The sequence below is a fragment of the Myotis nattereri genome, assembly GCF_964212035.1.
Source record: "Myotis nattereri genome assembly, chromosome: 2".
Lineage (NCBI taxonomy): Eukaryota > Metazoa > Chordata > Mammalia > Chiroptera > Vespertilionidae > Myotis > Myotis nattereri.
In genome coordinates this window covers 212,452,220-212,475,868 of record NC_138076.1, presented here as the reverse complement: position 1 = coordinate 212,475,868, position 23,649 = coordinate 212,452,220, and the positions used below count along the sequence as shown (strand labels likewise).

Here is a 23,649-nt window from a genome sequence, read left to right as displayed (position 1 = left end):
GGGCCGGAGGGGCGGCGCTCGGCCGGCGGGGCTCGGGGCAGCCTTGGCCGCCGCGGGAGCCGGAGGTACGGGGGCCGCGCGGAGGGTGCGCGGCCGGGGGTCGGGACGCCGGCCGGGGTGGGCCCGGCCCAGGTGGGGAGGGATGGGAGGGCTCGGCCGCTGGCGGGCCACCTGCTCGGGGACCTGTGAGTGCGCACCGATGGGCGCGGCGGCCCCTCTGCCGCTGCCGCCTCCACCCACTGCGCCCCGAAGTTGAGCGCGGCGCGCGGCTGCACCGGGAGCCCCAGCCCTTCTGCGGAGCGCGCCGCGCCCGAGCCCTCGGGTATTGACACACGGCCGGGGGCCGCGGGGGGAGAGGGGCCGGGGGCTGCCGGGGGAGAGGGGGGGAGGGGTCTAGGGAGAGGGGCTGGTGTGGGGGAGGGGCCGAGGGCGAGGGGCCGGGGTCCCAGCGCGGGCCCCGCCCGCCCAGCGCGCCGACCTGGGTGAGCCGCGCCGCGGCGTCTGGGGCGCAGGAGGCGGGGGAAGCCTGGCCCCGCGGTGCCCGCCTCCAGGTCCCGTAAGTGCGGCGGGGGGCGCCGGCCCGAGGCCGCTGGGGCGGGAGATGCCGCGGCCTCGGGCGCACGGAGCCGGGAAGGCAGGGCTCTCCAGGTGGGGGACCGGCCTGGGGAGGAGCTGGGAAGTCGGGAAGTCGGGAAGTCAGGCCTCCGCGGTGCCTCTCGGACCCGGATCCGCGGGGACCTTCCCTTCCGGCGGCTCCTCTCCCTCGAAGCCCCCAGAGGGAACTGGGAGTGGGATGTGCGCGGCGAGGTCCGGTCTCCGTTCGGGAGTCCACCCCTCTTCACTGCCGGGCAGTGCCCTGGCCTCAGCTTCCCCATCTGATCCCTGGGGTGGCAGTTCCCACCGCCTTGCCAGGCTCCGCTGAGCCTCTGGCTCCGAGAGGGTTAAAAGCCACCTCCCTGCCGCTCTCAGGGGACACTCATCTCCCCCAGATACTGATCAGTCCATCCTCTGTGCAGGCCCTGTAGTCACCAAAGCCACTTACCGGTCACTCACTGAACGCCCTGGAGCACCTGGCGGGACCCCACCCAACCGGCCCCACCTGGCCTGGCCTTCCTGTTCTCTCCTCCGGGTGCCCCAGGGCTTCCCTTTAGTCACCTCCTCCCAAAGAAGGGGGACCACCCTGCCCAGGCCACGAAGCAGGGCCCGGGCTGGCCGGGACTGCACCCCCCCCTGCTCACGCCGGCACTCTGGTTCCCACTGCGGAGATCCCCCAAGAGGAAGCCCCGATCAGGCCCCAACACAAAGGGAAAGAAAAGGGGAGTCCAGCTGGAACCCTCTCTGTGGTTCTTTTCCTCTTGGGCCTGGGCGCCTGTCCCTGCCTGTCTGCGGGACATCTCAGGGTCAGAGGACAAACTCCCAAATGAAACTTCTTCTTTCTTTTTCATAAAGCCCATAATATATTTTTATGGGTTTCAGAGAAGAAGGGAGAGGGAGAGACAGAAACAGCCATGATGAGAGAGAACCACTGATGGGCTGCCTCCTGCACGCCCCCCACTGGGGATCGAGCCCCCAACCCAGGTATGTGCTCTTGACCAGAATCAAACCCAGGACCCTTCATTCCACAGTCCGGCGACGCTCTATCCACTGAGCCAAACCAGCCAGGGCCCAGATGAAACTTCTTAAAAGCGTGTTTTGTTTCCTCGTACCCATCGAAGCCTGCTAGCTACCTACCTGGGTGAGCGGGGTTGTGCGGAAGTGTGTGTGAGGGACCCGACCCCACTGTGGCAGGGTCTGCAGTCTCTCCTGTTACTGGCAACATCAGGGAGTGGTGACCCACAACCAGCACATCAGCCCTGCCCAGCAGCTCAGCTCCAGACACCCAGGCCTCACAGGAGGTAAGCCCCCCCAACCAAGGTCTGTGTTGGGACCAGGGCGGGTGAGAGGAGTTGGCTGTCTGGGACTGAGAGAAGGGGCAGACGAGAAAGGGAAGCATGGCCCGTGGTCCGCAAACTGCTGCTCGAGAGCCACACGCGGCTCTTTGGCCCCTTGAGGGTGGCTCTTCCTAAGCCTTAGGAGTCCCCTAATTAAGTTAATAACAATGTACCTACCTATATAGTTTAAGTTTAAAAAATTTGGCTCTCCAAAGAAATTTCAATCGTTGTACTGTTGATATTTGGCTCTGTTGACTAATGAGTTTGCCGACCACTGCCCTAGCCAGTTGGCTCAGTGGATAGAGCGTTGACCTGCAGACTGGAAGGTCCCAGGTTCGATTCTGGTCGAGGGCACATGCCCGGGGTTGCGAGCTCGATCCCCAGTAGGGGGCGTGCAGGAGGAAGCCGATCCATGATTCTCTCTCTACATTGATGTTTTTCTCTCTCCCCCTCTCCCTTCCTTCTGAAATCAATAAAAATATATTTTTTTAAAAAAGGAAGCTTGAAATGTGGAAACAGCTCTTCCCCTCCCGCCCCCCCTGCCCTCCCCACCAGCGGCTGCCCCTCTGGGTTCTGTCTCCTGCGGGTGGGGTGGAGGGCTATGCTTGCAACCTGTCCCCGGAGCTTTGCCCCCTGTGCCCTCTGGAATGCACTTCCTCCTGCCTGGCTCGGTGCTGCCGGCGCCCATCCCAGCCCATCGGAGGTGCTCGGTGCCGCCGGCGCCCAGCCCAGCCCACCGGAGGTGCTCGCCAAATGTGCTTGAAGGAATGAAGTAACAGAAGTCGGACGACAACCTCATAGTTGCGTCAGTTGGAGATAGTGGATAATGATTGTTACAATTTGCGCCTTGTGCCAGGCATATTGGCCTGTCTGGGCTCTATAAATGTTTCAAACTCCTCCCCGCTCTCAGCATTGTTTTTTATGTTTTCAACACTTACATATTGTTACGTTATATCCAGTTAATGGGTCTCAGGACATGTGGAGTGTTTATATGTGGTGCTTGCCCTGAATGCATGCGTAAATGCATATGCCGCTGGCTGTCCCGGCGTTCCGTCCGTCCGTCCGTCCATCCAGGGCATAGGAGCCTCCAGGAGGGCCGCCCCTAGAGCAGCTGGCTCTCTGGCGGGACCGAGCTTCCGGGGCCGCGGTGTGCGTCTCGTTACTTCCTAGGAACGGAATCCCTGCGTCAGAGGCTATGCAGGACCGTGGTCTCTGGGTGTTTGCGAGTCCCTTGTTTGGGCTCATCGGTGAGCTCCTTGCCTCTTGTCTCTCTGGCCGACTTCTCCCAGGTTCTGGTTCGGCGTTGATTTGTGCTGCTGCCTGTGTGTTTAAAGAACATGTTTTCTTGCTTGTTCTGCTCGATCTGTGTGTGCGCTTTGTGATAAAGGAGACATTCATGAGCTGGTGGGAAAGAGCCAGGAGAGGGGTCGGTGGAGAAGGAGGGCGGGTACATGGACCAAGGTCCCAGGGGATGCGGGGAGGGGGAGGGGCTGGCCCTGGTCCGGAGGGACCTGAGCTGGTGAGGCCCGGAGGCAGGGGCTGGAGGACACCTTATGAAATGGCTTTGATCTTCCTAGAGAGGCGGAAAGCGTCAAGAGAGGGGGTTCTGGGCCTGAGTCCCAGCTCCCCTTGCCGTGTGCTGGCCCGCTCCCCTCGGGCCCTCCCTGCTCCCCTGGGAAGAGCAGGTGTTATCACCCCTTTGACAGATTCCCGGGGGGGAGGGGAGCACCGTGTTCAGGGCCAGTCAGGTGATGCGTGGCAGGGCTGGGTGCCCTTGAGAACCCTTCCTCTGGCCCCGGTGCCTCGTGGCTGTCGGGACGCGCACCCGCCTTCCCCTGTCCGCATCTGGGTGAGCCTGTCCCTTCCTCTCTTTCTGCCTTTGTCTTCTTTCTGGACAGACCCCCGTGGGTCCAGGGGCTTCCAGCAGAAGCCGAGTGGACCCCAGGCCTAGCACAGCCCCCATCCTTTCCAGGCGGGCGCCCACAGGGCGCTCCAGAAGCCACACAGCCTCTGCATGTCACACCTGGGCAACGTCTGAGCTGGCGAACATGGAGCCCGTGGACAGGCTCCCATGGTGGGGGAACTGGCTGGATTAGAAACAGCAGGAGCCACTGGCCTGGATGGAGACACAGCGGGGAGAGGCCCCCCACCTCCGGGTGTCTCCTGGCTTCATTTGCTCCCTCCCACGGTCTCCAAGGCAACCCCGTGAGCTGAGGGCAGGCTTCCACCAACTGCGCCCCCAGCTCGGTGCCGGACACTTCGCTACCTGATCTCATTTCACCCTCTCAGCCACCCTGAGCTGCCGTTCCCATTCTATAGATGAGAAAGCTGAGGCTTGGAGTCAAGCGCCTGTTAACGTAAAAAACCATTGAAACCTGTAAAGAATTTTTGTGAGTTTATTTGAGCCAAACTGTCGACATATGCCGGGAAGCAGAACCGCAAGGAATCGAGATAGTGCTCCGGAGAATGGCAGGGTTACATCCGTATTTATACGTGAAATTCATTGGTGACACATTTAAGGAGGTGGGATTAAGCGAAGTGGGGAAACCTCTGTGATAGGATAAAAAGTAAAATGATGGACACATACTTAGGTGGGTGCAGGAACAATTAACATGATGATGAAGGAATCTGTGGTATCTGTCCTGGGACCCAGCACACCTGGTTGTGCCCCAGGGGCTCCAGAAAAAGGGAAGTCACAAGTTACCCAGACATCCTAGGGACATGTTATCACAGATGCAAAAAGACAGATAGGCTCAGTTACGGTAAAGGTTGACCTGATCAGTGAAGATATCGGCTTAGGACGTAACTGCCCACCATAACTGCTTTAGTTAAGGTTTAATTTCAGACCATCCTGTGTGGTGACTTTAGGTCTGCAGAACTGCCATGCAGGCCTCTCCTGAGCTTGTCGGGTCAGCATGCGGCCCCTTTCTTTCACACGCCTTCTTGGTCACAGTGAGACTTGGGCCTCCAGCCCCAGGGCGGTCCCAGGTGAACTGGGCTGGGTCACAGGCAGACTCCTCTTACCTGCAAAGGGGGTTCGAATCCCAGTGGTGCCTCGGTTTCCTCGGGACAGTTGGGACAATTAAGCACGTTTTTGCATGAAAACCACGCTGACCAGTGGCGGTGCCGTAAGCCCGCCAGGAGCACAGTGTTGTTGGATCACGTAGCTCCTCACCTGCCGGGAGATTTCCATGTGTGTTAACTTGGCCACCTGCCTCCTCCCGGGGTGAGAGGATGGGGCACCCGAGACTGGAGAGAACGTGGATGTTTTGTTGTTCTTGTTAATCCCAACCTGATACGTTTCCATTGATTTTGAGAGAGAGCGGAAGGGAGAGGGAGAGCCAGAGAGAAACATCGATGGGAGAGAAACACATGGATTGGTTGCCTCCTGCACGAGCCCCAACCAGGGGCCCGGGCCGGGGAGGAGCCTGCAACCGAGGTACGTGCCCTTGACCGGAATGGAACCCGGGACCTTTCAGTCCACAGGCCGACGCTCTATCCACTGAGCCACACCGGCCAGGGCGCCAGCATCTTGTTAAATGAAACATAAGGTGTAGAAGGCACGTGTACCGGTCACCTTCTGTGGGTCACCTGTGTGGGCTCTGGGTGAGCGCGGCTCCGTGTCAGGCATCGAGAAAGAGCCAGAGAGACTACAACAAAGGCCACAGGAAGACGGGCTGTCACATGCCCTCCCTCCAGGCTCCGTGGCTCCAAGTGCCTTCAAGATACAGAGCGAAGCAGGAGGTGTCACGCAGGGCGGTGCCTGGACCCCCCACCCCACACTCACACGCACCTCTCTATTAAGACCGGGCACAGGCAGCCCCACCGGCTGTGCTGAAAGTTGGGGTGTTCACGTTGTGCAAATACAGACAAGAATCGAAGGTCTGAAGACAGAGCGAAAGCCGCCCATTATCCTCAGAGCCAGGAGGAAAACCAGCATCGCATTTTAGTGGATTCTTGGCAAATGGCAGCTCTTCTTACCTATTATGGTTGGGAGGCAGCTGGGCGGAGGGAGGGACGCGGGGAAGGGGACACTGCTCGTTGCAGACGCGGAGAATTCCTAGAAGCTGGTGGCTCTGAGCCGGGAGCAGAGCTGGTTTTCCTTTCACGGTTTTGCCGTCATTGTCAGAGGTACCGAGAGTGTCAGGACGGTTTTCCTTTATCCCCCCTCGCTCGGGCATGGGGTGCCCGCCGTGTGCCAGGACCTCCCCGGTTCAGCGTCATTTAGTCTTCGGCTGGGTGGGCAGCATCGGGCTCAGCGGCCGCTTTCCGCTGCTGCCAGTTCACTCCAAGGCCAGGCTCACCCTGGTCATTCCCTCAGGACCCACCCAGCGGCTTTGAGGGTCTGCCCCTGGTCTAGGCTGTGGGTGAGGCTCAGGGTTTAGGGGTCGTGCTGCTCACTCACCCACTCATTTAAAAAATATATATATTTTTATTGATCTCAGAGAGGAAGGGAAGGGAGAGAAAGATAGAAACATCAGGGATGAGAGAGAATCATCGATGGGCTGCCTCCTGCACAGCCCCCTACTGGGGATCGAGCCTGCAACCCAGGCATGTGCCCAGTCCACAGCCTTGGTGGGAGCTGTGCTGCAATCCAGGTGGCTTCCTGGAGGTGGCTGCTCTGCGCACACAGGTCAGGAGAGACTCCTGGAGAAGGGGGGTCTGAGACTTGGGAGCAGACAACCCTGCCTCTCACAGATTAGCTACGCGGCCTTGCGACGGTCCCCTTCTCTGCGCCTTTGCCTTCCCATTTGTAGAATGAGGCTGCAGTGCTAGCGGTGTGGTGGGCCGGGGTGCCTGCTTGGTTCTTGGCCGATGGCAAGCACTTCCTCTGGACTGTGGTTGGATGGTCCTGGGCAGGGGGGAGGGGGTGGGCGGGGGGGAGAGGTATTTTGGGAAGAGGGAGGAGCTTATTGCAAAAACCTGGAATTCCCAGAGCCTGGTGGTTTGAGCAGCAAAGCAGAGGTCAGGGTGGCTGGTCAGGAAGCCGTGGGCTGGCGGAGAGGGAGAGGTGCGGGGGGGGGGGGGGGTGTCTGTGTGATGAGAGGTCCTTCCCCTTCCCCCCTCCCTGCGCCTCGCGCTCCTGGTTTATCACAGTGGCCTCGTGACTGCTTTCTTGTTGCCACATGTCTTCTGTGGTGAGTCTCAAATGGCAGCCAGGCAGGAAAGATCTCTGAGATCTAAATCACACTACGGCCTTTCCTCCTCAGGGTCTCCCAGCGGCACCTCCTCCCAATCAGAGAGGCAAGTCCTTCCAGTGGCCCCAGGGCCCCCAAGGCCCGGCTTCCCTGTTATCTCTCTGCCCTCCTCTCCTGGTATCCCCCTTCCCTGCCTTGCTCACCCTGATGTTCCATCAACACCTTCTGGGCACATGGCCCCAGGGCCTTTGCACCCACCGTTTCCCTTCCTGGACACTTCTCCCCAGGCACCCCCAAGGTTTGCACAAATGTCAGCTTTTCAGAGAGACTATCCCTGACCGTTCTGTATAAAGCCCTCCTCACCCCCGCCCACAGTCCTCCCAGCCCAGTTTCCCTGCTGCTGTTTTCTCTGTAGCATGTCTCACCACCTGAGATATTTCTTCACTTGTTCTCCCACTACAATGTCAGCTCCGTGAACGAAGCCAAAGACTGTCCGATTTGTTCCCTGCTGTGTGTGTTTCCATTTGTTCACTTGGTGCGGGGCCTGGCGCATAGTAGGTGGTCAAGCATTTGCTGCGTGAATGACCGAGGTGCTGGGAGCGATGCCAAGGGCTTGAGCAATCTCTTTCCAAGATGATGTGTTGTGGGTTTTTTTGTTTGTTTTTTTTAAATTTTGTTTTATTGCTTAAAGTATTACAAAGAGTATTACATATGTCTCCCTTTTTTTCCCCCATTGACCTTCCCCCGGCCTCCCCTACCCCCCAGTGTCTTGTGTCCATTGGTTATGCTTATATGCATGCATACAAGTCCTTCGGTTGATCTCTTGCCTGCCCCTGCCCGCCCCCCCCCCCCCCCGCAAGATGATGTTTTATATCAGGTCGAGCAAGGATGCTCGTATCCGTGTGTGACCGTCCCCCTGGCCTCATCATCTGTCTGTGCTGTTCGCCTGGCCCCCGGGGCAGGTGGCCCTGAGGTACCCTGTCCAAAGATGCCAGGGGTGACGGGCTCTGGCGGGATGGACAGAGCCGGGGCCAGAGACCAGATCCGGAAAGTCTTCCTAGAGGAGTCCGTAGGCACTGTCCTTTCCAAGCTCTTATGTCACCGATGAGGAACTTGAGGCTCAGAATTGGGGGGGAGGGGTCAGACTCCGAGGTCGCAGAGCGAGTGTGGACAGACAGAAGCCAGGCCCCTCGCTCAGCTTGCAAGACCCAGTGAGCAGGACAGTTCACAGTAAGCACAGCCTCCTTTGCAAAGGAGGCGGCCACGTGGACGCACTCACTTCCCATTTATAGAGCAGTCAGCACCGAAACAAGAAATTGTTTTTTTAAATTAAAAAAATAAAAATAAAAAGCCTGGCCAGTGTGGCTCAGGGGTTGAGCATCTACCTATGAACCAGGAGGTCACTGGTTTGATTCTGGTCAGGGCACGCGCCCAGGTTGCAGGCTCAGTCCCCAGTAGGGGGCGTGCAGGAGGCCGCCGACCAGTGGTTCTCATTATTAATGTTTCTATCTCCCTCTCCCTTCCTCTCTGAAAACAATTTAAAATATATATGTAATGAGTCCCCCCTATTGGCAGTGCTGTGCATGTGTGTGTGGGGTGGGAGGTGGGGTGGCCCTCTCTTTGGCTGCCCATTGCTTTTTGCTTTAATACTTACAGGAAAACAGGAGAAGGCGAGGCAGCCTGGGAACTTGCTCCCCAGGGGCGTGAACTGGGGACTCCTGGTTCAGGCCAGAATGTCCAGGTGCCTCTGCCATGGCGTTTCATTGGCCAAACACGATTTTATCTGATCTGGAGTTCTCCCTGCTAGAGCGCTCTGTGATCTGGGCACAGCAAGTGACCGGTCCGGGAAGCCCGGCCCCACTGGCCACCCTGGCACGCCAGGAGGTCCCGGTGTGTGTGTGTGTGTGTGTGTGTGTGTGTGCACATGCCCTGAGCAAGCAGTGGGAGTCCGGGCTCACCGTGACCTACTGCCCCCTGAAGCTCAGGGAGGGTGATGTCCTGCTGACCCCGAGAAGCCCACCCCAGGCAGCGGACCGGCAGTCCAGCCTCCAGGGCAGAGCTGGAGTGAGCAGGGAGGGGATGGCCTCGGGGGAGGGCAGAGGGTCTGAGACCTGGTGGGCGGACCTGGGTGCCGTCTTGCCTCCTGTCACTGCCTGTGCAGCCTGGGAAGGCGGGAAGGTCACCTTTCTCTCTTGGGGCCCGTGAGTCCGCAGGTGCTTTCATAGGAAGAGTCCAAGGTCAGACCGTGAGGCAGGACAAGCCAGTGACACAGCTGTGACCCAGGTTCCCAAAGGCCTCCCCCAGGTCAGTGGCCACAGTGGATCCTGGCATTGGGGGCAGTTTCGGGGTCATGTCCTTATTCATTTAGAAAATATGTATGTGAGCTCTAGGTTTGGCTCAGTGGATAGAGCATCGGCCCATGAACTGAAGGGTCCCGGGTTCGATTCTGGTCAAGGGCACGTACCTCAGTAGCAGGCTCAATCCCCGTCCCTGGTCAGGGCATGAGCAGGAGGCAACCCATCGATGTGTCTCTCTCACATTGATGTTTCTCTCCCTCTCCCTCCCACTTTCTCTAAAAATCAATAGGAAAACATCCTCAGGTGAGAATGGACAAAATGAGTGCGTGTGCGTGTGCGTGTGCTGGGCCTGTGCTGGCCACGGGGGACTAAGAGCAGCCTTGGGCCCTGCCCGCTGGCACTGTGTCCCGGGCGATCAGTGTGTCCCTGTGTGTTTGTTTAGTCAGTCCCCTCAGGAAAGACCTTGAGGTAGTTTCTAGTCGTTGGCAATTGCAAACAAATCTGTGACCTGCACAAACATCACTCCTCCGCCGGCTCAGGTCACGGAGCAGGATTGCGTGATGAAGGGCGGCTGCGGGTGACTTTGATCGGTGGGGTTCCCGTGCCCTCGCCCTCGCCGCCGGAGCGGTGCCGAGCTGCCCACCAGCCGGGTGTGGGGCCCGGCTCCCTCCCTGCGGGGAGAACGTGCCAAGGTTCTGGCCTTCGGCCGAGCCCGCAGGTGAGCGATGCTGCCTGCGTGGCCGTTTGCCCGTCTCCTGCCCACAAAAAGATCCTCGGTCCTGCTTGCGGGTGTGAGGGCCATGTTTTGCGTGGGGGGGTTTTACTTCCGTGCTGGTATCTTGGGGGGCAGGACGAGGAGAAGTTTGTTTTTTCAAGGAGTCAAGTTTATTCATGTTTTCTTTCATGGCTCCTGGATTTCATACATAATTCAGAAATCTTTGCCAACTCTAAGGTTATAAAGGAATTCACCCGTCTTTTGTTCTAAAGTTCTATGGGTTTTATTGGGATTTTATCCTGGGGCGTGTTCTGAGGTATGAACTTGGCTTGTGCTTTTTTGTGGGGGGGAATATGAGTGGAGGTTTTAATTTTTTTTTTTAAATCTTCGTGGCTGAAAGTACTACATATGTCCCCCTTTTCTCCCCACTGACCCCCTCTAGCCCACCCCGCCCCAGGCCTTCACCACCCCGTTGTCTGGGTCCGTGGGTTATGTTTATATGCACACAACGTCTTTGGTTGACTACCTCCCACCCACCCTCCCCCGCCTTCCCTCCTCGGAACTCAACTTGTTCCCTCTAGAACAGGCATGACAAACTCAAAGGCTAACTCGGGCCAAATAAACAAGGTTTAAGTGTATGTGGGACACACACACAAAAAAAACCTTTAATTTTCATAGAAACATAGGTTTATTTTGACAGAGACATGCTGAATACAAAGGGCTGAAATAAGTGAGTCATCATTAACATAAAATAATAGAACGTTTTAATACAAATTAATATTTTTTTCTTGAACATGAACTTACCAGACACTGAATAGCTGCACAAATGAATACGCGTCACGCAAATAAACCTATTTTTCTTGTTCTCTGAAAGCGAAATGTTTCCTGTTGTGCACACCAAAGTCAGTCCAAGACTAATGACGTGGCCGTCGGCTGCTAAAATATTCGCTGCTGGTATTAGTGGAGAGACATGGTGCGCCTGCGCGTGAGGCGTGTAAGGGAAATGAAGCGACACGATTAATCAGTCATTAGCGAATGTTGTAGTTTGTTATTAATAATTATATACAACAGGATACTGTAAAAATTAAGTTATGAAATTTTTATTAAAATGTTTCTTACATACCGCTGTATTGGCTGGGCTGCAAAAATATTTGCGGGCCGTGAGTTTGACGTGCTTGCTCTAGAAATGAATAAAACTATTGAAATAAAAGACTGTACCCTTTTATGTAATGATGTTTATTTTGAATTTATATTAGTTCACACAAACACTCCATCCATGCTTTTGTTCCGGCCCTCCCGTCCAGTTTAAGAACCCATTGTGGCCCTCGAGTCAAAAAGTTTGCCCACCCCTGCTCTAGAAGCTACTGCAGTTGCCAACGTCTGTATGGAAAGCTCCGCCTGCCGTACGGATGGGAGACGCTGCCTGGCTGGCCGGGCTAGTGCCGCGTGATGGCTGTGATTTCTTTGGTTCCACCGCCCCATTTGGCGGTTCTGGTGACGCTGTTGTGTGAATCACTGAGGCTGTACAGGACGATTCTCAATCTAGAAGGCCGGTCCTTCCTCGCTTGTGCCTCCTTCTCAGGCTTTTCCTGCACGTTCTCGCTTGCTCACTTTTCTGCATGAACTCTCGATCGCGTACAGTTTATACGGTGGCTTAGAGACACGCGGCATCGTTCTGAAGCTGAGTCATCCGCCCCAGAACCGTGGTTTGCCTTTCCACTCGTGCGAGTTTATTTTGTGCCTTTCGGGGACTTCCCATGTTTGCGCGCAGATTTTGAACATCTTTTGTGAAGTTGAACCCTGAGTACTGTAGTGATGGTTGTCATCAGTCGGGTCTTCTCTATCATTACAACTTCTGTTTCTGCTTGTTTATATTTAAGTGTGTGTGTGTGTTACCACGTTTTAGCATTCTTTTTTTTTTTAATGTATTTTTATTGATTTCAGAGAAGAAGGGAGGGAGAGAAGCATCAATGATGAGAGAGAATCATTGATTGGCTGCCTCCTGTGTGCTCCCTACTAGGGATCGAGCCCCCAACCCCGGCATGTGCCCTTGACCAGAATCAAACCCGGGACCCTTCAGTCCGCAGGCTGACGCTCTGTCCACTGAGCCAAACAGCCAGGGCAGTTTTGATATTTTATTATTTTAACATGCTGCTGAATTTTATTCAATGTGTTTTATTTAGGATTATTACAGTAATATAAGTGATATTGGGCAATAGGGTACCTTATGAAATCTTTTTCGGGTTTTCATATCTGTTATACTTCAAACGTTTTTTGAAGTTTTCTCTCGTATTTTGCTGCGGAACACTGTAAAAAAAACATTGGGTTTCTGTCCTTTAAGAGTTTGCTAGAAATTTTCTCTAAAAATATCTTGCTTTGGTGCTTTTGTTTTTTTTATATGTTTTTATTGATTTTAGAGAGGGAAAGACGGGGCGGGGGGGGGGGCGGAGAGAGAGAGATAGATGGATCAGCTGCCTCCTGCACGCCTTCTACTGAGGATTGAGACTGCAACCCGGGCATGTGCCCTGACCAGGAATAGAACCAGTGGCCTCTTGGTGCATGGAAGGGTGCCCAACCAACTTAGCCACACCAGTCAGGGCTGGTGCTTTTGGTTTTAATGCTCTTTTATAATTCGATTTCTTATGTTCAAGTTGGTCTGTCTGGATGATCTATCTCTTCCAGGAACAGCCCTGATTTATTATATTTGTCTAGAAATTGTTTTTTTTTCAGGTTTTAATTTTTATTTGCAAAGTACTATCCTGATTACAGTGTTTTTCTCTCCCTCTTTGGCTGCTTTCCCAAGTGGCTTTCCTCCCCATTCCTTGTTTTTTCAATTAGGTTTAATGGTGGTTTATATATTTTATTGAACTTTGTCCCAAAGAGCCAGCTTTTTGCCATATTTCTTCGGAGGCTTATCTGTTTTTCAAATTTATTTCTGCTTTAATCTTCACTAATTCCTCCCTCATTCTTTCTGTTCATTTTATGATTCTTTTTCTAATATTTTTATCTGTTCTGTTGTAATTATTACATGTGTTGGGAACTATAAACACCTATCTGACTGCTCAGCTGTGTCCCGTAGAATAAGAGTCATGCTGTTTTGATTGTCATTATTTTATGGAAATCCGACAGATTCAGTTCGTATTTCCCTTTTGATTTAAGAATTGTTCAAGAGAGGCTGTTGTTTTTCCCCCAGTTTCTGGACTTTTAAATTAATGTCCAGTCATTTATGACCTTGTGATCATAAAATAATCTGTCTTTTTTTGTACTTTTGGATGTTCTTGAGTTTTTCGGTTTTCATGAATGTCCTATCGGTTCCTAAAAAGTGCATTATCTATTATTATTAGCATAGAGAGTTTGATATGTGGTTGTATTTGACTGATTGTTTTATTGAGGCCTTTTGAACTCGTATTTATGTTTGATCTACTTTCCGTTCCTTGGGCTGAGAGGCGAATTGAAATCTCTTACGAGCGTGTTTTGTCTGTCTGTCCTAGAACCCCGCCACATCCTCCTGAACGTGGCTGCCCTGTTGTTTGGTGCCTTGTCCGTTGTACCAATGGCCCTTCTTTGGCTCCCTTGGTGATGTTTGGCTTGAATTCTCATTGTCTGGCATTAAGATTACGGCCCTAGATGTTTTAAAAAATGTTTTAAAATTGATTTTGAGAAAGAGGAAGAGAGAGAGAGACGCAGCAAGTGTTGTTGCTCCCCTTACTTGTGCATTCCTGGCTTGATGCTTGTTTGTGCCCTGACCTGGGACCGAACCCACAACCTTGGGGTATTGGGACGACGCGCTAACCAAACGAGCCGCCCAGCCAGGGCCACTCTGTTTTTGTTTGTATTTGTCTATATGCCTTTGCTCATTCTTTTCCCTTTAACCATTCCAAAGCGCTTGGTTTGGTGGTTGTCTCTTGAATGCAGGATCCAGTTGGGTTTTGCTTGGGATCTTCACTAAAAAAACTTTCTTAAAGATCAGTGGGTTACTTACTGATATGGCAGATGTCTTCGGCCTTCTTCCTGGCATCTATCTATTGCTTCTCTTCTGTGAGCAGTACTGTGTTTTAAATATGTTTTTATTGACTTTTAGAGAGAAAGGAAGGGAGATGGGAGACAGATGGGAACATCAATGGTGAGAGAGAATCATTGACCGGCTGCCTCCTGCACGCCCCCCACCGGGGACGGGGCCCCCATGCCAGCATGTGCCCCGACCGGAAACCACACCGTGACCTCCTGGCTCATAGGTCGATGCTCAGCCGCGGAGCCACGCCCGCTGGTGTCCCATTTCACCTCATGAACTCAGACTTCCGCATGTCAGGAAAGCTTTCCTGCGTTACAGTTTTAAATATTTCTTCTGTTCAGTTGAGTTTTCTTCCTTATGCCAGGCCGGCGTGGCCCAGTGGTTGAGCATTGACCTATGAACCAGGAGATCAGGGTTTGATTCCCAGTCGGGGCACATGCCCAGGTTCTGGTCTTGATCCCCAGTGTGGGGCGTGCAGGAGGCAGCCGATCAATGGTTCTCTCTCATCATGGATGTTTCTTTTTTTTTTTTTTAATTGATTTTTGACAGAAAGGAAAGGAGAGGGATAGAGAGTCAGAAACATCGATGAGAGAGAAACATCGATCAGCTGCCTCCTGCACACCCCCTACTGGGGATGTGCCCGCAACCCAGGTACATGCCCTTGACCGGAATCGAACCTGGGACCTTTCAGTCCGCAGGCTGACGCTCTATCCACTGAGCCACACCGGTTAGGGCAACATCATTGATGTTTCTACCTCCCTCTCCCTCTTCCCTCTCCCTTCCTCTCTGAAATCAATAAAAATATTTTTTAAAGAGTTTTCTTCTCTGGAAACTCCAGTTACGCCACCGTGGCCTCTCCGATCTGTCCTTTTTTCTTATCGAATTCTTTGATCTCCGTGACTATTTCTGCTCGGTTTCCGTTCAGTTTTCCTACGTTCCTCTCTACGGTTTCTTGCTCTACTTCGCACGGAGTGCGCTCTCCCTTGCGTTTCTCGCAGTTTGGCCTTCACTTCTGAAGTGCACTTGTCCTTTCCTCCCGGTTCCTTCCTGAGACCTGTCAGTCCTCACCGTCGTCCTCATGGCTCACGTGGCCTCTCCATTTCGTCTCCAGTTCTTGTAGTTCTGCCCTTTGGTCTTCCTTCGAGGTTTTTTTTTAATTCATGTTGTGATTATGGGTTAGAATTTTATTTGTCGTGCGCCAATATGGCGCCTCTGCATGGATGCTGTGTTTGTTCCTTAACAGTTTTTTCTTCTGTATCTGAATCGGTTGAATTTCCCTGGAGCAGCTGTCAACAGGAAGTCTTGGTGGAAACTGGGAGAGAGGTTTCTCTGCTGAAAGGCTCTTCCTCTGTTTTTATGGGAATGAATTGTTCCTTTAAAAGGTGACCCTTTAAAAAAAAAAAAGAGAAAGAAATAAAAGATGGGCCTCTGGATCCACTCCCCTTTGGCCTCTCAGAGCCCCACGGTTCAGGGGGCAGGCTGCCCTGGCCGGTGTGGCTCAGTGGGTAGAGCATTGGCCCCAGGACTGAAGGGCCCCAGGTTTGGTTCCCGTCGAGGGCACATACCTTGGTTGTGGGCTCAGTCCCTGGCCCTGGTTCAGGTGCGTGTGGGAGGCAACCGATCGATGTGTCTCTCTCGCGTTGAGGCTTCTGTCTCTCTCTCCCTCTCCCTTCCTCTCTGAAATCAATAAAAATATATGGTACTGAACCCAGTGGACACCACTGTCCCCTCTGCCCCTGTGATCCTGGCCGCAGCCGTGCCGGGCACTCCTGCCAGTGGGGGGGTGAGGCGTTTGTCTCCCTGGCAGGGCCAGCCAGCACCTTCCAGGGGGGCACTTGTCCCCCGTGGGGAACTGCCCTTGGCTGGAGGGAGGCCCACCCAGTTCAGGCCCCCATCCTGGGAACAGCCGTGTCCAGTGGGTCAGGGTGGGAAACCGACACCTGAAGCCGTGCGGGCGCCAGGGCTCCCGTGGGACCGGCTCTTCTCCAGCAGGTCCTGTGTGTCGTCCCCCCCCCCCCCGCCCCCCCAGGCCCTGCAGGTGGCTCTCCCACAGGGACAGGCCTGTGACTGGGCCCTGGCAGGAGCTCTGGCAATGTGACCGAGAGTGAGGGGCACAGAGGGAGCGCCCTGCAGAGGGGACCCTTGAAGCCGAGACACCTCCCCCCTCCCCCCCAGATGTCCACGCACAGCGGGTGAGACCACAAACCTCAGACCCCGGGTCAGACCCAGGGTCCGCTCACGCCTCCTTGTGGGCCGCTCCCCCGTCCTCGACTGTGATTGAGAACAAAGCTTCCTTCTTCTTTTTCTTTTTAAAAATATATCTTTATTGATTTCAGAGAGGAAGGGAGAGGGAGAGGGAGAAAGAAACATGTGCCCTGATGGGAATCGAGCCCTGACCTCCTGGCTCACAGGTCGGTGCTCAACCGCTGAGCCACGCCGGCCAGGCCCCGGCTTCCTTCGTCACAGGCGCCCGGAGGCGCCGGAGGGCACAGAGGGGCGCAGGGGGCGGCCCGTGGCCTCCTGTCCTGTCCTAACCCCAGCACCCTGGATGCCACCTGTTGGGGGAAGGGGTCTTTGCAGCTGGTGCCTTAAAGATGAGGACTGAGCCGGGTCGCCCAGGTGGGCCATGCACCCAGCGACAGAGACAGGAGGGAGACGGGGACGCGGCGAGGCCGCGTGGGGACAGGCGGAGGCTGGAGGGACCAGGCTATGAGCTCAGGAGCCGAGGGCCCCCAGACACCGCAAGTGGCGGGCACCGCTCTCCCCGCCCCCGCAAGGTGAGAGACAGCAGGGCCTGCCCACACCTTGACCTCAGGCGTGGGTCCTGCGATGAGAAAACAGGCGCCTGAGCTGAGCCCCAGACTCCACCCAGGAAGCTGTCCCCGGAGCCGACCAGGGTCTGTCCCTGCACTGGCACGGTTTTCTGGTTGAGACGTCCGAGCTGTCTGCCTCCTGCCGCCTCTCGGAAGCCCCCGAGGGTGCGGGTCAGCCGAGGAGGGACAGGAGGCGCCGCCTCCGCTGCTGGGGGCCTTGGCTGAGCCCCTTCCCTTCCCTTCCCTTCCCTGGGCCTCCGTCCCCATCTGAGCATCGGGATCCCTGGCGTTCAGCGCCCAGCGTGGCAGCACGCGGGTTCGGAGCCCAGGGAGGGCCGGAGGGGGCGCGCCCACTGCGGGGCCGAGCTGGGTGTGGGCCATGCCAGGTGCCAGGTGCCAGGTAGGGAGCCTTTCCCAGCCACTTACACCTGGACGCTGATGCCGATGCCCCCGAGGTGGGAGGCCAGGGGGGTGTGGCCAGGCCCGTGCCCTCTGTCTCCACCAGCCGTCCCTTCTCACTCCCACTTCCTGCCGAGAAAGATGGGGTGGGGGTGACGATGACGATGGGAGCCACGGGATGCCCCACAGCGAACTGCTAACTGCAATACCTCCCAGCGCAGGGCTGAAGGGGAGGCGGGAGGCAGGAGGGGGCGGTGGCAGCGATGTGCCAGGCTGTTTGATGAGGGCCAGGACTTCGGCCTCAGCTGCCAGGCCCATCCAGGGGGCCAGGAGCGTGCCTGGGGCCTGAGGTCACACGGGGATTGGGCTGCGGCCAACTTGGCCCATGAGCAGTTTCTATTCCTGGGCCCTGGGCTCCGGCACCAAATACGGTGCTGCCTGCCTCTGGCACCCTCGGCTATGGCAGGCCTGGCTCCAGGGGCACAGCCCGCCTCCCCTAAAAGCCCGGTACTTGCCCCACCCTGTGGCAGAACCCCACCCCCAGGGCCCCAGGGCCCCAAGCAGCCAGGGCCTCGCTCCATCCCTCTGTCTGTGGGCCCACTCCTCGGTATGGTTCCCGCTGGGTTAAGAGGCCTCAGGACCAGAATAGCCTCTCCCTGCGGGGGAAACTGGGGCGGGAGCACGTGGCTCTTGGTTTATATCAGGGCTCTGCCATTCAGGAACCCGTGGGGGATCCCAGGCAGCTCACCCGACCCCTGACCCCTGGTCTCCTCACTCACATGCTCACTGGTTCATTTGCTCACTCACTGATTGGCTAACTCACTGACTGACTCACTCGTTAATCCACTCACTGATCACCCATTGATCCACTCACTCACTGATTGCTCCGTCCACTCACTTCTCACTTACAGTATTCACTGACCCCGTGGGGTTATGTTCCAAATAAATAGCTAACACAAGCAAGTACAAAAATGTACACTACGTTCGCAGACTACACCAGGAGGCTACGAAGTGATGGGGGAGTTGGAATTTTAGGGAAGGTGCCTTCTGAGTGAGGGTGAGAGGGTGGTGAGGGAACGAGCTATGGGAACCGTGTTCCAAGCAGGAGGAGCAGCCGCTGCAAAGGCCCCGAGACGGCAGCAGGCGGGGGAGGGGTTGAGAAAGAGCAAGGAGGCCTGATGTGGCTGGGGCAGAGCAGGTGATGGGGAGGGAAGTGGGGGACGCGGTCAGGGGCTGGGGGACGCGGTCAGGGGCTGGGGGACGCGGTCAGGGGCTGGGGGACGCGGTCAGGGGCTGGGGGACGCGGTCAGGGGCCGGGGGACGCGCGGGACCCGGTGGACCGCCCACGCTCAGGGCTGAGCCGAGGAATGACCGGCCACCACGTGCTCTCAGTGTCCCTCTGGCTGCCGAGTGAGTGCGTCCGCGCGTGAGCGAGTGGAGGAGACGGGCATTTTCCTGTGTGACTGTGCACGGGGCTCAGGGGAGAGGAGGTGTGCAGGCCCGATGGCACTTGGGGCGGTCCCTCCGGCCAGCTCCCTTCTCGTCCAGTGTCACCTCCCTCTGGCTGCATCTCCGCCATCATCTAGTTTATTATCCTCGGCTCCTTTCCAGTGCTCTCCCTCAGGCTGAGCGCCCCTCCAGGGCAGGGCTGCGCCAGCCGGCCCCTTCCCGCTGGGGGCCGAGCGAGGGCGAGGTCAGTGAGCATGGCAGCCCAGGCCCCGGAGAGCCCGCGGCCGCCTCCCTCACTCTCTCTCATCTTTTGCAGATGGATTTGCGGGCACAGAGAGCGGGTGGAAGGGCCGCGTTCCTCTTGGCGGAGGAGGCTGACTGCTGAGCCAGGGCGTGTCTACAGGAGGCTGCCAGCTGCCCGGATCCCCGCCTCGCCGCCATGGGCCGCCCAGGCTGGTCAGTTCCAGCTCTTGATGTTGTCTCGGTTCCCTGCCCCGGGCCCTGGGGGAGGGCCGGCCCACTGCTCACATCCTAGGCGCCTGGCACCGCTCTCTGGCCACAAGACCCAACTGTCCTGGGAGGGGTTGTCTCCAGCCCCCTGGGGTCCCCAGACTGTGTCTGGCCCCTCCACCCCTGTCAGGCCAAGTTTCCCAGCCTTCTACAGTAGAAATGATGCAACTGCCCCCTGGGGTTGCTGAGAGCCCGAGGGGAGTGGCTTTGTCTCTGAGCAAATGGTGGCGGGTTCTGCTAACAGTGAGCAGAGTCCAGGCCCGTGAGCTCGGTCTCCCCCAGCGCCAGGCACGGCTGTGCCTTGGCTGCGCTGACTCGCTCCCAGGCAGGATGGTGCAGTGGTGAGAGCAGCCTCTGGAGCCAAGTGGCCAGGGTTCACACCCAGGTCCTGCCACTTGCCGGCTGTGGGATTCTGCGTGAGTTCTCAGACTTCTCTGCGCCTCGTTTTCCTCACCGGTAAAGTGGGGGTGATGCTTGCCAGCCGATAGGGTAGCGTTAGGATTTAACGAGTGAATATCTGCTAAATGCTGACAAGGTCGCCTGGCATGCGCATGGTAGACAGGCAATATTTATTGAATACTAGTAAGCCCTGCACACGAATCCGTGTGCCAGTAGCTTGCCAGTAGCTCGCTGCCGCCCTCCTGTAGCTCTCTGCCTACTGCCCCGCCCTCCTGTAGCTCCCCACTGCCACCCCCATAGCTTGCTGCCCTGCCCGCTCCTGTAGCTCCCCCCCCCCCCCCGCCCGCTTGTAGCTCGCTGCCCCGCCCTCCTGCTGACCCGTGATCCAGCCGTCATGCGGTCGGTCGTTACGCTTCATGGCGTGATGACCATTTGCATATCACATCTTTATTATGTAGGATGTGAGTGAATGAATGAATGAATGCATCCACCCCATCAGTGGGTGCTAGTGTTCCTGTCCTGCAGGTGGGAAGGTTGAGGCTCAGACAGCTGAGTGACTTGCCCCAGGTCTCGCCTGCTGCTTCAGACAGACTTGGGGTCACCCTTGGGGATGAAGTCCAAGCCTATCCCGTTCCTCCCAGCCACCTGCAGGGCACCCAGGAATGTGCTGGCTGCCGGCCCAGTGGGCACTACCCAGAGAGTGAGGGCCCAAGGGCAGCGGTGCCAGCAAACGCCCCTGGCCCTTCCAGGGAAAGCACCGCCCAGGGCCGGGCTGGGGAAGCCAGGGGCCCAGGAGACCCCCGTGTGTCTGAGCCGGGGCCTCGGACCTGGCGAGCATCCCCACGTGCCTACAGTTCACCCGTCCTGCCCATGAGCGAGCATGCATGCCAGCGCCGGGCCGGCCAGGCCCAGGCTCCTGCCGCAAGTCCCCGGGGCTACTCGACAGCCTGCCCTCTTGGAGCAGCTCCAGGCCTGCTTTGCGGAGCTGAGGGGCCGGACAGGGCCTGGCAGAGAGGCCTGTGGCAAAGGCATGACTTCTGACAGCTCCTGCGCCTGCCGGACCCCGCCCTGGCCACCGATGGCCACAGGTTGTAGGTGGCACTGGCCCCGTGCTCGGGGAGTTCACTGGTGTGTCACAGAGCGTGAAAGGGACCAGCCCTCAGTCCACGGCCCACCGCGCCCAGGTGAGGAGGGAGAGGGGCAGTGAGCAGCTGGCAGGCCGGCGGGCTCCGGAAGCCGGCGCTGGCCTCGGCGCTGGCCGCTGTGTGTAGGAAGCGTATTCTCGGGTCAGGGGTGCCCGCAGCCCGCCCGAATGTGGTGTCATCTCTTGCAGACCAGCCAGTTCCTGCTGGAGGCTCCTGGCGGCACCGGGGAGACCATGCCCAGGCCCCCGGACTGCCTGCTGGGGCTGCTCCGGGGCACCCCGAGCCAGCGGGGCTGCACCCTCTTCCTCATCAGCTTCAACTTCATGTGCTTGGTCTCCGTCATGATCTACTGGCACATCGCGGGGGAGCCCGGGAGCCCCGCACAGCTCTCTAACCTGCCGGTCGACATCCCCTGCCCCCACCGGGAGCCCCCCCGGCGGCCCTCCGGCACCCCACCTCCGGGCAACATCTTCTTCCTGGAGACCTCCGACCGGACCAACCCCAACTTCCTGTTCATGTGCTCGGTGGAGTCGGCCGCCCGGGCGCACCCCGAGCGGCAGGTGACGGTGCTGATGAAGGGGCTGCGCGGCCGCAACGGCTCCCTCCCGCGCCACCTGGGCCTGTCGCTGCTGCGCTGCTTCCCCAACGTGCGGGTGCTGCCGCTGGACCTGCGGGAGCTGTTCCGGGGCACGCCGCTGGCCGCCTGGCACGCAGCCAGGCAGGGGCGCTGGGAGCCCTACCCGCTGCCCGTGCTGTCCGACGCCGCCCGGCTGGCGCTCATGTGGAAGTTCGGGGGCATCTACCTGGACACGGACTTCATCGTCCTCCAGAACCTGGGGAACCTGACCAACACGCTGGGCACCCAGTCCCGCTACGTCCTCAACGGCGCCTTCCTGGCCTTCGAGCGCCACCATGAGTTCGTGGCGCTGTGCATGCGGGACTTCGTGGCCCACTACAACGGCTGGATCTGGGGCCACCAGGGCCCGCAGCTCCTCACGCGGGTCTTCAAGAAGTGGTGCTCCATCCGCAGCCTGGGCGAGAGCCACGCCTGCCGCGGCGTGCGCGCCCTGCCCTGCGAGGCCTTCTACCCCATCCCCTGGCAGGACTGGAAGAAGTACTTCGAGGAGATCAGCCCCGAGGAGCTGCCCCGGCTGCTCAACGCCACCTACGCCGTCCACGTGTGGAACAAGAAGAGCCAGGGCACGCGCCTCGAGGCCACGTCCCGGGCGCTGCTGGCCCAGCTGCACGCCCGCTACTGCCCCACGACGCACGAGGCCATGAAGATGTACTTGTGAGGGGCCTGCCGGGCTGGAGAAGGGCCCCAGCCTCCCTTCCTGGGGGGAGGGGCCGAGATGAGGGGTGAAGGGTTATTGCAGGACTTGCTGCAAGCCCCGAGGTGTGCTCCCTCCAAGCCAGCGTGGGGCTGGGGGGACACCCCTCGGCCGGCCCGAGTGCTGTCTCAGGGTCCAGGCGACAAGTGGTGGGGAAGGGCCCCGGCCAGAATCAGCTGGAGAGAGCGGGGCGGGGGTGAGGGGCACCCCAGGCCTGTTGGATCGCCCGTGGGCGCTATGAACATCACAGCATCTTCCTCCAGGCATCCCAGGGAAGACAGGCCGGTTGGGCCGAGGTGCCGTGAGGGGAGCAGCCTGAGAGGAGTCCAGGGAACGGGGGAGGAAGGCGGCCGTGTGGGAGAGCAGTGTGCAAACCCGGCCTGGCGGGCCAGAACCTGAGCCTGAGCCTGAGCCCGAGCCGGGCGGCGCTTTGCTCCTTCCTGGTTTTGTGTTTTTGTTCTCAGAGAGGCCGAGGCTGGCAGAGGCCTGGGGAGCCTGTGGGGGGAGGCCCTGCCTGCCGCCCATCCTGTATTCCTTCCACAGATGTTGCAAGGGGACAGCTGCCCACTCCAGGGGCACCGGGGGTGGGGTATTTTTGGCTCGGGCACAGCATTTTAAAGGAAACACTCCCACCCTGCTGGTCATAAACACAGGCAAACAATAAACATAACAAAAGTGATCGCCCACAGCCAGTGCTTTGTGGTCGATGAAACACACTCGCTGGAACTGCGGGCGGTCGGGCGGGAGGAGATGTCCCTGAGGTCATGCAACCTGCCTGGATCGGAGGCCTGTGCCAGAGGGAGATCTGCTCTGGAAGGGCGGAAGGGCGAGGCGGCAGCTGGTGGGTTTTGAGGAAGCTGCTGGGAGCTGGGCGGCCCAGCACAGGCCCCGGCGGGAGGGGGGAGTTGCTGCCAGGAACTCGGGGGCTCTGCGCGCTGCTCTTTGCCAGCGGAGGGGGGAGTGTTTCGAGGCCTCTGGGTTCTGCCTGCAGACTCTTGGGCAGGGGGTAAGCTCTCTGGCTCTAGAAGCAGGTGATGTTTTCGATGCAAACAGTGGATTCCATGTCAGTTTATTTCCCCAACCACATTTCACCTATCTTAATTTCCTTTAGAATAAGCAGGTTTTACTTTAATAATTCAAATTACACACACACTTAACAAGTGAGATGACCTCGTAGGGCCAAGCATCGTTCAGTTAGCCATTTGGTCGTCATGTAGGGAGTGACTACCTCCTGGGCCCAGCATTCAAGGCTCTCCATGATCTGGCCCCGCCTCCCTATTGAGCTTTGTCCTCCATCCGGACTAAACTGTATATTCTGGGTTTTTTTTTAACTGAATGTTCTTGACTCCCTTCCCCACCTCACGTCCACATGTTGATACTCTCTGTGCCTTCGCTGCTGCCTGCAGTGCCCTTCTCAACCATCTTCATCTTCACCCACAAACGCTTGCTCCTTCCATGAGACTGATTGATGTCCCCTCTGGGAGGCCTTCCCCGATTGCCCCTCCTCCAG

At 57.5% G+C, this 23,649-nt stretch overlaps 1 protein-coding gene across 2 annotated transcripts; it reads left to right on the top strand.

Annotated features, from left to right (window-relative positions):
- A4GALT (alpha 1,4-galactosyltransferase (P1PK blood group)) lies at positions 1-22,826 on the top strand. 2 transcript variants are annotated; one of them, XM_081083786.1, is made up of 3 exons: positions 1-65; positions 19,071-19,210; positions 20,997-22,826. In XM_081083786.1, exon 3 carries the CDS (start codon positions 21,042-21,044, stop codon positions 22,101-22,103), a length of 1,062 nt encoding a protein of 353 aa, XP_080939912.1. In that variant the 5' UTR covers positions 1-65; positions 19,071-19,210; positions 20,997-21,041; the 3' UTR covers positions 22,104-22,826. The 2 variants fall into 2 exon arrangements, with proteins under 2 accessions (XP_080939912.1, XP_080939913.1); XM_081083787.1 differs by lacking the exons at positions 1-65; positions 19,071-19,210 and adding an exon at positions 20,131-20,847.
- Positions 22,827-23,649: the final 823 nt, after the last annotated feature.

Bases quoted from the DNA above. Each gene is read 5' to 3' on its own strand.
- A4GALT (XM_081083786.1), top strand. From the start codon at position 21,042: ATGCCCAGGCCCCCGGACTGCCTGCTGGGGCTGCTCCGGGGCACCCCG.